This window comes from Dicentrarchus labrax, unplaced genomic scaffold (assembly GCF_905237075.1).
Source record: "Dicentrarchus labrax unplaced genomic scaffold, dlabrax2021, whole genome shotgun sequence".
Classification (NCBI taxonomy): domain Eukaryota; kingdom Metazoa; phylum Chordata; class Actinopteri; family Moronidae; genus Dicentrarchus; species Dicentrarchus labrax.
Window position 1 is genome coordinate 21933796 of NW_026136712.1, and position 16171 is coordinate 21949966.

General features: G+C 41.7%; 1 protein-coding gene across 2 annotated transcripts in view; it reads left to right on the forward strand.

The window, feature by feature from the left end:
• The first annotated feature begins 6726 nt into the window (after positions 1-6726).
• The window catches only part of aatkb (apoptosis-associated tyrosine kinase b), a 53568-nt gene continuing 44123 nt past the window's right edge, over positions 6727-16171 (forward strand). The window contains exon 1 of one of the 2 annotated variants that reach the window (XM_051416934.1): positions 6727-7440. In XM_051416934.1, the coding sequence (XP_051272894.1) occupies positions 7365-7440 (76 nt within the window). In that variant the 5' untranslated portion in view covers positions 6727-7364. Of the gene's footprint in view, positions 7441-10121; positions 10236-16171 lie in introns of those variants that run through there. The other variant, XM_051416936.1, reaches the window with a different exon arrangement.

The window sequence follows — 16171 nt, forward strand, 5'->3', positions numbered from 1 at the left end:
ATTATGCAAATGTGTAAATTTGAAGTGAGCTTGTTTGTGTACATAGTCCACTACAGTGTGCCTGTGTGTGACCCTAGCCTTTTATTGAGCGTTGTTTTGTTGGGAAACACTTTGCTGAAACCTTCAAGTAAAATGACTCTGACGCTATTGATCTGAAGGTTCGATATTCTCTTCTGGAGCGCTGACTGATAATACAGTGTGTCTGCTCCACTTCACTGCAGGACAGAGGATTAAAAACCCAAATCTCTCCATTCCTGTCTGTCTCGCTGCCCTTTTGAAAAGGGTCTTTGGCATGAAGAAAAGTGTAATTAATCCCATTAAGATCCCTGAATTGTTGAAGTGTTGAAGGACTCGTCCAACAAGCCTCGGAGCCTAATTGAAATTGACTCCATAAAGAGCCGTTACGTCACATTTAACAGACGTACATTAGCGCGGTGGATTAGCACACCAGAGTTTTGCAGACAACTTCCTAATGACGTGTGAACATACAAAGCTGTATGCTGTCCCAGTGTGTGAATAGATGTTGAATCATGCATACATTTTTATTCCTGCAACATACAGTGCAGGGAAAATGGCTCCAAACAGGCCCAGAGAGAATCCAGCGTGAGGAAGGAAGAGTGCTGAGCTTCCAACGGGTTACATGCTGATATGTTATTTCACTTCCACTCTAATGAGGGGGTAATATGACAAGGCTCCAGGCTGGGCAGCCCTGACCTGATAAACAAAATTGCAATGCAACCAAATTCAGTGCACCACCACTGTGCACAAATAAAACCAAAAAGATTAGCATAGCTGGAAACTAATTGGCTAATTACGGTGAACTTGCTATTTTAACTTCAAATCATGTATATTTACTATATTGCTTGACCACCGCCGTCTATATTTGGTTTCAGCCGGTTCATTCTGTGTCCCTGGAGCGTCAGACATAGGTTTCATTTATAGCATATGAAAATCAATCTGGAAACTTACTTGAGTTGTGTAATCAACTGTCAGCACAACGTTTAGTCTTCCAAAATATTGTCTGTTTGTTTTGTGCATTGAGTAACTTTTTAATAAAGATAGAATAAAATCGCATATTTATGTCCGTATTTCCTGGTGAAACAGGTTGTTTGCAGGAGAAAATGTAGTGAGGCATCACTCAATACTGAAAACCAATAGACTTTCAGTTTGGCCAGCTGGTGGCAGAAGGGCCAAAAAAGGGAAGTAATATTTTTTTTTTTTTATTTTTTTTTTTTTTTTTTTTGGGGGTTTTTTTAAAAATTTATAAGAGGTGAATTGAAGCCACCGGCTGCCTGGAAGGTGAGAAAGACAATACATTCACATACACACTATATTGTAGCTTGGTTTGTAAAATGGTGCACAGATTTGATAAATGGGCAAAAACATGCAAATTCCCCAGTATTTGGTCCAGAAGACTCACAGGTTATTAATCCTTACTTTGATTCATTTTTTATAGAAACTCCGAAGACAAAACACTTTAATCCCTTTTGTTGGGAGGAGAAGCAGACTGTGGGACAGCCAGCAGCGGCCTTAGCTTGCAAACAAGCTAAATTAATTTAACCAATTATAATTCAAAAATTAATAATCGTCTGTTTCCAGAAGCAACGTAACGAGGCAGTCGTTGGACTCACAGTGACGGGCTCGTTTTAAAGGACTATCTGTCTCCCTGCAGTCAGAGTACGATCCACTGTGTATTACTGTGTGTTTCTGTTTGTTACTGTGTGTTACTGTGTGTTACTGTGTGTTACTGTGTGTTTCTGTTTGTTACTGTTTGTTACTGTGTGTTACTGTGTGTTACTGTGTGTTACTGTGTGTTTCTGTGTGTTACTGTGTGTTACTGTGTTACTGTGTGTTACTGTGTGTTACTGTGTGTTTCTGTTTGTTACTGTGTGTTACTGTGTGTTACTGTGTTACTGTGTGTTTCTGTTTGTTACTGTGTGTTACTGTGTGTTACTGTTTGTTACTGTGTGTTACTGTGTGTTACTGTGTTTCTGTTTGTTACTGTGTGTTACTGTGTTACTGTGTTACTGTGTGTTTCTGTGTTTCTGTGTGTTACTGTGTGTTTCTGTTTGTTACTGTGTGTTACTGTGTGTTACTGTTTGTTACTGTGTGTTACTGTGTGTTACTGTGTTTCTGTTTGTTACTGTGTGTTACTGTGTGTTACTGTGTGTTACTGTGTTTCTGTTTGTTACTGTGTGTTACTGTGTGTTACTGTGTGTTACTGTGTTACTGTGTGTTACTGTGTTTCTGTTTGTTACTGTTTGTTACTGTGTGTTACTGTGTGTTACTGTGCGTCTGTGACTTAAAGACTTTGTTTCCCCCAGGTCTCTGCCTGCAGGATTCAGAGGTAACAACACCCCCACCGACGCACACATACACACTTCCTGATTACTCTCCCGGCCTGGCCTCTAACTATTTGCTCATGCAGGAGGGAGATTCTGGATTAAACAGTCCCGACCAATCTCAGCTCTTTTCTCTACACGTGCAGTCTCCTCTGCAGTCTAACTAGTGCACACAGCTTTAAGTGCTTCAACTTTATAGAGTGTGTCACATTCTTCCATTGTACAGGTTACAGTTTCCAGGCTCTGCTCAGATGAAGACACAGTGTGCATTTGGAAAAATGTACTGAATGTGAACATTGTGATAAGTTATGTTTGATTGATTTTATTCGATGATTTAAAATACAGAGTAACACTGATATCATCTGGCATCAAACAAATAATACAAACAATAACAGAAGATCCATCAAATCCAGTTTTAAAGACTTTGTATGAATTGTGTGTATTTTGATTGGATACTGGTGAGGTTTATTAGTGAGCACAGGGTTATTGTCACTGTATCTCTTCATTTTTTGTCTTTTCTTTTTTAGTGTTACAACAAAAACAAACACACCTATTTTCTAATACCTGGGTCTTCAACAGGATGTCTGCGACCCCTAGGGCTCCCCTAGAGTTAAAAGGGTTCTGCCAAATTATTATTTGACCTTTTTTTTTTTTTTTTCAACATGTGTGCACAGACCAGTATAGCATTATAATATAATGTAACAGAGGTTCACGTTCAGCTGTTTTTGACCAGTCTTAAATGGATGGAGCGACACAATCTCGCCATTTAAAGAATATCAACTTTTTGAACAGCAGAGTCTTCAGAGCCTTTGAAACTGTCTCTCAAATGTCAGTTTCTCAGTAACCATTAAATGCAGCATTGCTTTCAGATGAGCCAAAAGGCAATTTTAAATGTATCCAACACTTTTCTGACAGAGTTTCACAAAGCCAGGCAATTGTAAAAAAAATAAAGTAAAAGCTCTGAGTCAACAGAATAAAAGTGAATTTCTGAACTGACATTAAAGTGGAGTTACAGGCTCGGTGGATCCAGGCTGAGCTGCTGGCTGAGACAGAGTCCAGAGGCTTGTGCTTTCTTTACAAGCCCCTCAGTGAACCCAGAGAGGAATAACTCAGCAGCTGCCTGGGCGCAGAGTGACCGAGCCTCCGGGGGGAGCTGTTAAAACTGGGCCTGAAGCCTGCTGTCGGGGCCTTGCTATCCTCTCTCATCTCCCCCCGGGGACAGCTCTGAATTGTGGGGTGAGGATGGAGATGGACGGCTGTTTAAATTCCGCCAGTGTAATTCCATTTCTGCTTTCCTCAGTGCTGATACGCAGTAAATGATGTGATCTGCATGATGCTCCTCTGCGTGGGAGCAGGTGTAATTAGCTCTGTGCATGAACTGGATTAGCTGATAAACATTTAAAAGTACTGTGATACACTGTAGTTAACCCGGCGCTCATTGTGTTTGATGTACGATGTGAAGTGACTGGAAAGCACAATCCCCTCTGCTGGCGTTTCACCCCAGAAATCCATCTTATCCTCTCCTTTCTGTTTCCAGGGAAACGGCAGACATGCAACTATCAGTGAGTAGAATATGACGTGACGAGACAGTGAAACAAGAGGAGGAGGAGGTGGTGGAGGAGTGAAAAGATTTAGGAGGAATATTCCTGTCAGAGAAATCAAATGTCCAAAAATAGGAACTTAAAACATTGTACCCTTCCACCATCTTCACAGTTCTTATTCATCAAAGCGTGACTCCATTAGAAAGTAAATGAAGTGGAATCAGAGACGGAGATGACAACCAATACATCATGTTCTCATTCCTCTGCTTTCACTGTCTCCACAGGTACATGAGAGAAAAAATCTCATTCAGTAAGGACGATTCAGGTTACAGACCTGAGGTCATGTCATGGTTACTAATAGAGTCTGCTGGCTGGAAAAGTCTCTCTGTCCCTCATACTGCAGATACCTCCATGTGCACTTACAGATTTATCTTTTAAAGAAGTCCATTGTTCTGTTACAACATGCAGGCAGGAGACCAATTAAAGGACCAGTGTGTGGGATTTAGTGCCATCCAGTGGTGAAGAGGCAGATGGCAACCATCTGAATACAGCTCAGCCTTCCAAGCATGTAGGAGAAAACACTGTGGATGTAAAGTCACAAAAAACAAAAAGACCCTATCTACAGCCAGTTTGGTTTGCCTGTTCTGGGCTACTGTAGAAACATGGCAGTTCCACATGGCAGACTTAAGTAGAAGAGGATCTGCTGTAGATAAAAACAACTGGCTCATTCTAAGGTAACGAAAACACAATTCCTACATTCAAGTGATTATACACTCATGAAAACATACCTATGAATATTATATTGCATTTGTAATGGAAAACCCTGAATATGAGTATAGAAACAAACAAATATCACTCATATGGCCTATAGGAGAAGCAATGTGTTTAATGGAGTTTCATGGAAAATCTAAAACAACAATCATTAAAGCTGCTCTCAGAAACATTAAAGTCTTATTGGACACTTGATGTTGTTTTTTCTTTAACTTTGTCCTCCACAGGTGTGCCTTCATTTAGCTTCAGTGTCCGTTCTTCATAAAGGGGAAAAATGAAGAATATTAGTAATGAAATAAATGTACGTTGTTATAGAATGCACTGCAGTAAATGTTGAGTTTTTGATGATTATAGACCCCATTATCATTTTGATGGGATCACAAACTCATCAGACTTCCTCACAGTCCAAAGATGTTAAAATAATATAGCCAGCATATGAAAATCTTCCAATGGAGTCTTGGAACTGATGGCGCTAAAAAAAAGTCTTGTTTTTGTGATTGCAGAGATCTCGACCTGAAGCTGAGCCTCCAGGTGAAGAGCTGGATGGATGTGACCTGGACCAGGACTCCTGAGCCCTGGAAGCTGGATCACACAGAGTTGCGCTGATGAACTCTGGAGGCGGAGGGGTGGAGGTAGGTTATGTCGTACTGACACTGAGACAGAAAGCTGGAAGCAGTTTCATATTTTAAAAAGAACGAAAACTTTACACCGCAACAAAATGTCAAATGGACATGCAGAAAATACCTGTTGGTCTGGACAGGTTCAATATCTGGACTTCCAGCCTCTCGGTCATCAGAAGTCAAAATTTATACGTCTTTTCAAGACCAGTGGTAAAATAAAAATATACCACTTAACTACAATTTAGCGGTACTTTACTTGAGCGTTTCCATTTGATGTGACTGGTGAGGTGATGTCACTGAGTCCATTTTAAATTTTGCAGTCTATAGTAAGAAAACATTATAGAGGAGCCATTGAGCTGGAGAAGAGTTATTAAATTACTTTTTCATTGCTGCTTTTACTTATAATAAAATATCTCAATAATTTCTCCGGCACTGAACATCAGTGAGCAACCATTACAGACTCACTAGTAGATACCTGTGGACATTCAGGGCAGGGTCAACATTTATATGACTGCTGAAGACCCCTCGTGCCATACGGCTGTGGGATGATCAGACTGGTTCTATAATGCTCAGTCAGCTGGGAAGATAACGCTGAACTTTTGCAAAGATTAATTTCTCTCTCTATAATAGGGGCTTATTGAATCACCATTTTTTGATTTGTCCAGTGTTTCTTTAAGCCACCTCTCTCTATATATATATATGTGATCTTGGCAGCCACTTTTATGTGAACAAGCCATTCTGGCAGCATAAAAAAAATCTGTATCTGTTAATTATAAATGATACATTACATAACTATTCATCCATGCAACAAAGCAGGGTGCACAATAAGAGTGATGTTGAATCTGACAAAGGCTGGATTTGTGCTTAGACAGTTCTCCTTTTTTTGGCAGCTCAGCCTGTGACATCTCTGTGGCTCTGCGTGGGTGAACAATTACAACCATAGTAAAGCCTGTAACACGCACAAGGAAAAGTTGACTCCCTCTGCTGCCAGGAATCCAATCTGATGGGAAGAGAGGATGAAGGGGGAGGAGAGGGGATTGGGAGAGGATGAATGTTGCCGGGTGGGGGAGGGGGCATCATCCAACATGTATGAACAGTAGGATTAGAGTGGGGATAGTCCAGAGAGCCAACTCCCGCTCTGTGCCTTTCCCCGTTACATCACTGTCTGTTCATGGGAGATTTTTTTTTTTTTAATATCTCTTCTTATCTAACTGTTGGAGTTGAGGCAGAGGAGGAGACAGCTGCAGGCGCTGCCTCCAGAAGCACAAAACACAAATACAGTAAAGTCATGACAGAAATATTTGCTTTGCAGGTGAAGATGCGCCATTTTCAGCCCGCAAGCTTGCAAAAAAAAAATTATAAAATGGGTCTTTTTAACTGCAAAAATAGATTCCTCCTGCACACCTTTTCATCTGATCCTGTACTGTATATCTCATCTGAACAAGCAGCACAGTAGCCTATCCACAGCCTCTCACAGCCCCCTCCCCCTGCAGACGGAGCGCAAAAAAACCGCTCCATAAATTCTATTGGGGAGCATTACCGAGCAAGATGGCGCTCTTGCTGTCAGCACCTCGGACAGCTCCCGGCACCTCTCACACACATCTGAACGCCTGATCTGTGTGTGTGTGCGTGTGCGTGTGTGTATGTGTGCGTGTGTGTGTGTGTGTGTGTGCTCGCTGTCTGATCCGGTTCTGTCGGAGCTGCTCAGAAGATGTGATCCATCCAGGTGAAGCTGTGCGCCACTCTCTGCAGCCGGATAGGATTCAATTCTGGATCAACTTGGCTGATTTAAAACAGGACTTTCTCGCCTCCTCCTCCACATCCTCCTCCTCCTCTGCAGCGACAGTCTAGAGCTAGGAGTTCAGGAGGGAAATAAAAAGATAAGAACCGGGCTCGGTCTGCGGTGGCGTGCGCTCCTGTCTTCATCTCACCGGTATAAGAGGAGGAATGGAGGGGCGCGTTGAGAGAGCACCAGGGACCGGTTCGGAAAGGAGAAATGAAGCTGTGCTCCAGAAATAGTGTTGCCTAGTCTGTTGCTCTCCAAGCTGTGCAGTTTTTTTTCTTGTGGTTCTGCAACGCCGGCTGCGAAGATGTTGGTGCTCCTGGCGACGATGTGTTCAGTCGTTTTCAGCCCCGGCTTTGCCCTCAGCTCCCATTTCAGCTCAGGTGAGCCGACATTCCGCTGCTAACACCCCGATAACGCTGCTGATGTGCTCTTATTTCATTCTACACGCTGCTGGTCGCCGATAAACGCCTACACATTACCTCAATGTTCACCTAATTCTATAAGACGACCAGTATGGCTACATAGCCTATAGATATGATGTAATCTTCCTCATCTGCTGTTGCACAGTGCTGTGTGTGTCCTTGCCTGTGTGTGTGTGTGTGTATTGAGATTCAGGATAAAAATCATGGCACAATGATGAATGATGTCTATTTCTAAAGCTCACAGACCCACAGCTCTAACACCCCCCCCAGGTTAGAGGATCAGGTCAGCTGAGCAGTTTAAGGCTGCAGCTCCTGTAAAGGTGAACGGCAGAAGTGAAGGTGAAAGGTGAAAGGGAATTGTGAGAGCAGGGGCTTCCTCTAATTGGAGCAGGAGTGTGTGGCTGCTGTTATCCAATTAGTGCTGGAAAAGGAAGGGGATTGTGGGAGATGATGAATGGAGGCCAGATTGCCTCATTGTTTCTCACACAGTGGTGAAATAATCAGAACTCACTGGAAAGAAAATGCCTTTTTTTTTTATCATGCAGCATAAACAGCTACTGGGCCTGTCATTCAGGTGGTTTCTATGGCAACCGAAAGGTGCAGCAGTCTCTGGTTTACCATCTCTTTTTGCAACAGTGAATAAAAAATGAATGCACTCCTACAGTGTTGCATAGAGCTGCTAGAGAGCACAGTGGTATTTTGTTGTTGTCCGGCCCGCAGTGGTCAGTGTGCCGGAAAACCGAAGTCTAACGTGCATGATGGTTTGTCTTCCACTTGATATCCTCCAAATACGCTTAAGTGGGTCTCTACTGCCCTTCTTGCAATTGCTACCTTGGTTTCATAATGCCCTCCTGCCCTTTTCAAAACACATTAATTGAATTGCATAAATCCCCCCTCCCCTCCGGCCTTTTAGTCTCTGCAGCACTTGATTTGTACCAGATGACCAAACGAGCAAACAAAGCTGTGTATTCTCTCTTTCTGGTGCCACAGAGTCAGAACCAGGGTTTGTCCTTTGCGTTGACTCCATATCACAAATGTATTTAAACGTTGCCTACAACAAGGATGTTTTTAACTGGTTATGAAACAGTCTTAACTTAATACTGAATACCTGTTATAATATAATAGCTATTTCTTTCTAATTATTCTTAATGCCTGCCACCAGGTCGGATTCACTCAGATTCCCCTTGAAATCAATGAAACTAGAAGGTGGAAACTCCCCCTCTTTCGTCCTCAGTCTCATCAGAAACAACAGAAAATGAAGGTGCGCTGTATGGGCTTTGACTGAACAACATTTGGATCCCAGGTGGCTCTTTGATGGGTCAGATTCCTCCGTTCTCATTCTGAACCACCACAGATAAAATGAGGTGTGTTATTGCTGAATTTAGCTCGTGTGCCTGCCCATAAACAGAATGGTCACATTTATGAAAATAAGAGCTATTTAGAAAAATACCAGAATTTTCCTTTAACCACATGTTGTTTTTGTCCCTTAAAGTAGCTTTAAGATTGTAAATGTATTTATTTATCTTATTCCACACTGTCTGACAGTGTCATATATACTGTGTATCAGCTTGGCTCAGCTCTTTATTGAAGCTGTTGATGTTTAAACTGACAGAAATATGTGTTTTTGTGGCCACAACTCACCGTCAAATAGAAATATTTGAGATGTTTTGTGCATCATTTCACACACATTTTCCCCAAATTCTGCCTCTCATGTTTGGTATCTTTGGATACTGCTACTGCATGAACAATGCTGACTGCACAGCTTTCTGGTCCACTGCTGGGAGTGAGTTAATGAGTTAAAAGGTAAAATCCATGGTGATGTTTGCATCAGGTCCCTTTCTTTGGGATTTGATTTAGTTTAATGGTACATTTGTAATTATACGTGCTATTAATTGTTTGTGTTGTAAACAATTGCGTATGTATATTTTTTGTAAAGGGCGTAAACAATTAGTTCATTAGTTGATTGACAGAAAATGTTTTGCAGCAGTTATTTACTTGACTTTTTTAAATGCTGATATTTGCTGATTTTCTTTGTCTTCTTATCTAAATTGTGATGGACATTTTCAGATTTTCTGAAATGTTAACCAATGTTGTGGATAAAATAATTGGCAGACTAATTTTATCATGACAATAATCATTAGTTGCAGCCCTACATATTATAGGTATTGGGTAAAAACAATGGTTATCAGTCTGTAAGTATTTTGGCTGGACGGAACTGTATCTGTCAGGTCGTATCTAGACACACAGTGTTTGTATTTGTGTTCCAGTTGCGCAGATCTTATGTCAGTTATTGATGATGTTGATGAAGGGATGAGGATGTAGGGACAAGGAAATGAAAGGATGGAGGCAGAAAAGTACCTGGGAATGTGAGTGGGGAAAGGACAGGAAGGTACTTGTCTTATCACTTGGAGCTTCCTCTCGTGCCAAACTATGATGACTGCTGCGTAGGGCTTGGGTATGGGGATGACATCACAGCCCAGTCAGGGCAGGGCTTGGTGTCAGTGGCTGTGGAGGCGGTGATTTTACCGGCAGCGCTGGCTCACTTCCTGAGCCCTAGGTTATCCATTTCACATTTCTCAGTGGACTCCTGGCTGCGCATACAGAGGCGCACTCTAATTATGTGGACACAAAACAGACGGGGAAGCAGGACATAGTGTGTTTGAAAGCCCAGTGGACTTCCCTCTCTCCAGGCTATCGCTATAAACCCCCAGGTCCAGCTGCTGGAGGACACAGGCGAGGAGCTGGAGGAGCAGGTAAACCCATGGGAGAGTGGCTGTGGGGAGTAAGAGTAGATGTACACAGCTGAAGGTGGGGTGTCTGTGGGTATTTGCCCTTCATACAGAGAAGAAACTAGGTTACAGTCAATGCACAGAGAAGGGATCTGATAGAGTGGTTGCATCATTTGTATGTACAGTAGATGTTTTGACTGAAGGAGAAGCGTGCAGAATAAACGATGCGCTATTGGCAAGCTGAAGAAGTGGAGGGCACAAAGCTATGGCTATAAATTGGATTCATGCCATTTACAGTGATTGAACAACCTCTAAAAGCTTTCTCCTCTGATCTACACCTCAAAACCTCCTGTTATGAGCAACTCCCCAGCACTCTCACTGATCTGAAAAGATGAAAGCACTGTGGCGGTCTTAAGTTGTGAATATCCGGCAGCAGGATCTGTTATTTCTTTCTGGCAGTGTTTTCTGTTTCTGTAGAGCGGCTTGTTCTGAACATAATCATTCCCGTATTGAAAGGCCCGGAGTGTCTTAAGTGAGACTGCAGACATGCCTCTGATTGCTAATAGCTTCTGCATTCTCTGAGAGATCCTCTTTGTGTGTGCGTGTGTGTGTTTATCTGCAAAAAGTTTGGAGAATAATAGCCTCTAATGGTATATTTTTGTTGAAGGAAATAATCCCACTCCTACTCACCCGCCTCTGTTCCAATTCATTTCCAACTGCTGTGATTAAAGTGAATTCCTGTCGACCTCAGATGAATGAAAACGGACATAAACAACCCCAGGTTACAGCGGGAGATCAGATACACACACACACACACACACACACAAAAGACAAACACACACCCCACTTTGATACTTTAATGGCTTGATGCAACACAAAGATTCTATCAATGAATCGGCGAGCTTGGCCATCAGGACAGTTCACCACTTTGCATCTGCCACTCAGTGTCTCTAAACTGCCGAGCTCCATTGAACATCTCCATTTAAACCTGGTCGGGAATCAATATTTCTCACTGTACTGAGCTCTATAGAGTATGTTTGTATTCTTCTGTAGACAGAGAGTACATGTTATTAGCTGTAGATCAGAAATGGGGCTTAAATCATCGATTATTATCATTATCTCATAATTGCTGAGTCCATAAAATGTCTCAGATTGGTGAAAAATACTCATCACAGTTTTCCAGAAGCAAAGTTGACTTCTACAGATTGTTTATTTAGATTTACAATTAGTGGTCGACTGATGTGTTGTTGTTTTTTTCAATGGACAATGCTGCTATTTACAGAGCAGGGTGGTAAAGTAATGTGTATTTCCATTCGTCTATGCACAATGTGATACCCTGAAAAGGCTGCCTGCAGATGTGTCTGGAGACATTTTGTGAGCGCAGGCATCAGCCGATGTAGATTATCTCAACATGGCAGCTAATCGGTCTGATATTTACCATAAAATAATCCATTAATCAACTAATTGCTGCAGCGCTAATCAGATCAAAAAACCAATGGTATTCTCTTCCGTCTGTTACAGTATATTGACCTTACAGATGAGAATAGAATAGAGGCTCCCTGACCATCACAGACCTCCAGGTTTTTTCTCCTAAAGTGTGAACTCAAAGACAGTGATGAGGATTTTAAATCCAAAGGCACATTTAATGAAATGAAATTCTTTTTTTCATCCTTGAGGGAAAATCTCTTTGTGTTTGCCCCGCCGCAGGGTGGACGGGGTTAGCTATAACCCGACAGCCCTGCTAAAGAGCACTTCAGCTAACAGCTGGAGGACACTCTTACTACTGTACACCACTATGCTGCATCTTAGGAAACATGGGAAATCGCATGTTATTCCTTGTGTGTTGTTACCCCTTGGATTCTTTACTTTCTGCTTTGGATCTTTAACATGCTCTCTTATAAGGTTGTTCCAATTTCATAATAAGGTTTTAGAATCAAACCTCTATGTGTAATTAGATTCATTATCACTCCTCAGTACTTATTTGGCAAAATGTGGATATGAGATTTCTTCTGCAAATATATTTCTAAAGTTCTTTCAGCGATTACGTAAAAATATTTCAGCTGAAACCCTTTCTGGTTTGACATAAAACCTTTTATATAGAGCCAGCAGTAAAAGACTGCATATACCACTGTGCGAAACGCTGATGATGATGATGGATGACTTCTGCTAGAACAGGAGTCAAACCGCTGCATTTTATCTCCTAATCCTCTCACTTATTGTCTCCATCGATAGTCTGGTGCAGGCAGACAGTTTCAGACTCTCTGCTGCTCAGATTTCTGATGCAGGATCTCTGCAGCGGCGGCCTTTGAGCAAGGTTTACGAGCATGCCACTTCCATCCTTGCCTGTTGTAGGCCTGACTAATGTGATGGATGATGGAGTGTGACACCAGTCACCTGTTTAGATCTTCTCTGCGCCTCTGCTCCGTCCCCTGGCCTGGATCTCTGTCTCTGCCTCTGAGTTTCACTGTGGAAGTTGTGTTTGATCAGAGAGATTGTTATGTTGTTGACAAAACACATGGCAAGCCTAATGGGCATTTTGTCCTCTGAGGCAGCTGAAATGGATGCAGAATAGGAGGGACTGTGAGTGCTTTCCCACAGTACAGCATCTGTGTTGGTATTTCAGCACTATGGACAGCTCCCACAGTCAAAACAAACTGAGCAATGAGCGATGAAAGAAGACCGAGGCTACGATGGGGAAAGTTTTTTGATAATTATTTTGTATGAAAATACTTTGGTAGCACTTTATTGCATTTATAGCATTTATAAATAATATATAAGCAATTAATCAATTGTGATATATACATATACCAACACACAAGAGTTCGGTGCACCTTTGAATGCGTTGCTATCCTGTTTCCAAGAAGGTACTTTAGGCCACTGTGGAAAATATTGGAAATCAATGAGCAGGACTAATTTATGGTTATAATGGATGTGTAGGAATATGATAAATTACCTTGACTTTTCACATACTAATATTTCCAATACTTTGTGGTGTTTTAATTCAAACAAATACTTACGTTTACACACAGTGTAAAGCCCGTGTGTGTACCTAAAGGCTAACATGTTTCCTTCCTCACAAAACATTTGCAAAGCCAGTTGTTTGTTTACAATCCATGTTTGCTAGCTGCAGTCTTCTTCTTCCCTGACTTTTGCTGGTGCATTGCTGCATTTCTTGGCACCCAACCAATTTATATTCAGCTCACCAAACTCAAGAAATAACAACACAGAAAAACAGACAATGAGTTAGTAAAACAAGCACATAGACAAGGTCACATTACACATCAAAAACAGTTCATGTCAGTGTCTGTGGCTTAAATCTCATCAGTCACTTTGTAGAGATAAGAATATCGATGGCACTTGGGATGAAGGACTTCTTAAATCCAGTTTTAGTTGCCAGAAGGACTCTATAGCGCCTCCCAGAGCCCAAACGCTCCAACTGGCTGAAGAGAGGATGGGAGCTATGTGCTATACTTCTTCTCGTTTTCTTCCTCGTCCTTTCTGTAGAGAGTTGAGTCAAGGGCCTTTGGGGTTTACTATTTTCCTTGCTATTGACACAATCTTTGAAAGTTTATTCTTAGATCTACAGTTTAGTTGACCGTGCCGAAGGAAAAGTTAAAACACTCTCAACAATAGTTTTGTACACTAGTTCTAAGACCTGCTGAATAACACCAAGTTATTGATGAAGAATCTATCTATCTAATCTATAGGAAAATATGCTTTATTTCCAGAGAAGCTCACCTGTGAGTCCAGAACTGCACCAAGGTGTTTTTCCATAGTTTTTAAATGTTGGCCATCAAGTGAAACTGGCTCTGTTTTCGGATCTTGTTTTGTGCAGATATCCAATTTGCTGACGCTCGTGAATGTTTTGTACGTGTTTCCTCACTAATGCCCACTCCAGCCGTTGCTTCACAGTGCCACCTTTTCAAAAAAACATACAGTCCCATCCAAATATTGAATCTAATAATGTGTTAATTATTTCAAAACTCAAGGATAAATGCCTTAAAGTTCCCCTCCACTCAAAGTCTTGGATAGTATGAAGACCGACTCACTGCTGGAGCCAGCCTGAAGTGGCCGTCCCAGGAACTGCAGTTTATGGCACTTCTGTGTGGGCTTCATTTGCCAGCCATGGAGGTTGCTGCTTGGCCTGGAGGTGATCTTTAAATGAACCATCTTATTTTCAGGGTGTTTCTCAAGTGAATTCCCAGAAAATGTGAAATTACACATGCCATGATAGAGGACTTCCCTACAAAGTGGTTGAAATGTGTCTTGTGTCGTCGCTTGCCTTGAGAGCAGGAGTTCATATTCTAGCTCTTAATGAATCAAATCCATCCCTCTGTCTTTCCTCCAGCGGCTATATTCTCAAAAACAACAAAAATCCAGACTGACAAGCCAGCCATCTCAGTGTGGAAGTGCGTCTTCAGTAATAATGGCCGCCTCACACATGCACCAATGTCCTTTTTATCAGATAAATTAGTCAGCCTCATAATAAAACAATTTGCTCTCTGGGTGAAATCCGAGCTATTATTTCTTTATTACTTTGCCTGTCCCTGTAGTTATGAGTGTACCTTCTAAGGGAATAATTTCATTTCCTGGTTCCTTTTTAGCCTCTCAGCTGAGGCATTAATGACAAATTGATTTGCTCCAGAGTGATATGCTGTTACAGAGACATCCAGTTATCATCTTTGCTCTGTTAAGTCTGTTTGCACAAGAGAGGCTGATCACTAGACTCGAGGACAGGAGAGTAAACACATGAGTGGAGGACTGCACCGACTGGCTGCCGAACATTTTCAGATTCAATCAATAAACCGCATTGTTGATTTATTTTGAACCTGTTCTTCGGGTTCTGATATCATAAACTTTTCCATTTATCTTTCACTATTTCAACTCTGTCTCTTTATCTTCCCTGTTTCTCTCTTTCTCATCCTTTCCCCTACACATATATATATTTATCCATCCATCTCCGTTTCTCTATGAAATGTGCAGTGGAGACCCTCCCAGTCCCTGCAGTATCACAGCAGGCTGTTAAGCCTATGATTTAGAGGGATTCATCGCTGGCCATGCTAGCCTGGCTGAGAAATGGGGTGATTGGCTCAGACTCCCGGTGCGTCCTGATGCAGAGAGAGAGGAGAGAGGGGGAAGAAGAAGAGGGAATAGTGGCGGTGGAGGGGTACGAGTGATAGACAAAGAGGAAATCAGCTTGATAGTGACAGAATGGGCCAGGCTGCAGAACATATCTGAAGCTCCTCACGTAGCAGACACAGATCAGTCGATCAGCTGACCTGAGCTCCAACCACACATCCATCCACGTCTGAACATCTGGTTCCATAAATCAGACTACTTGTGTTTTCATAATGTGGATACGTAACACCTATTCACTCTAGAAGTAAATAGCTTGCAGCAGGGATTCCCAAATGTTTTCATGTCGAGGATTTAATAGATGCACATTAGATCATAGCCCCCAATTTAGGGAGGATTTAGGTCTTATTGCATCCATAATGAGCTATTTTCTTATTCATAAAAAGAAGATAAAAAGTCTGATCAATGATCAGATGAGGATCACTATATTGCAATCAGAATGGCCAAATCTGTTTTCGTTGTTGTTTAAACTTTATCAAAAGTGATAAAACTGATAAAAGTTATAATATTTAATTCCTCCTTTTGCTGGGGACCCCCTAGAACCCACTCAAGAACCCCTGTTAGTCCCAGTTTGAAAACCACTGGCTTAAAGCATGTGAGTATGGGCAAATCAATCAAACAACAAATTATTTGTGTTTTACAAATAATATTGATTGGTGGAGAAAGTTAACGGGAAATGAAAACATACAAATACTCAAATGATTTTGTTTAACCCCCAAATACAAGCAGAGGAGATGGGAGTATTTTTTCAGCCCAGAGTGTCGGCGTACAGCCCCAACATGCAGCCTGAGACAGAAAACCAGAGCAAATACAAATCTGCAAAG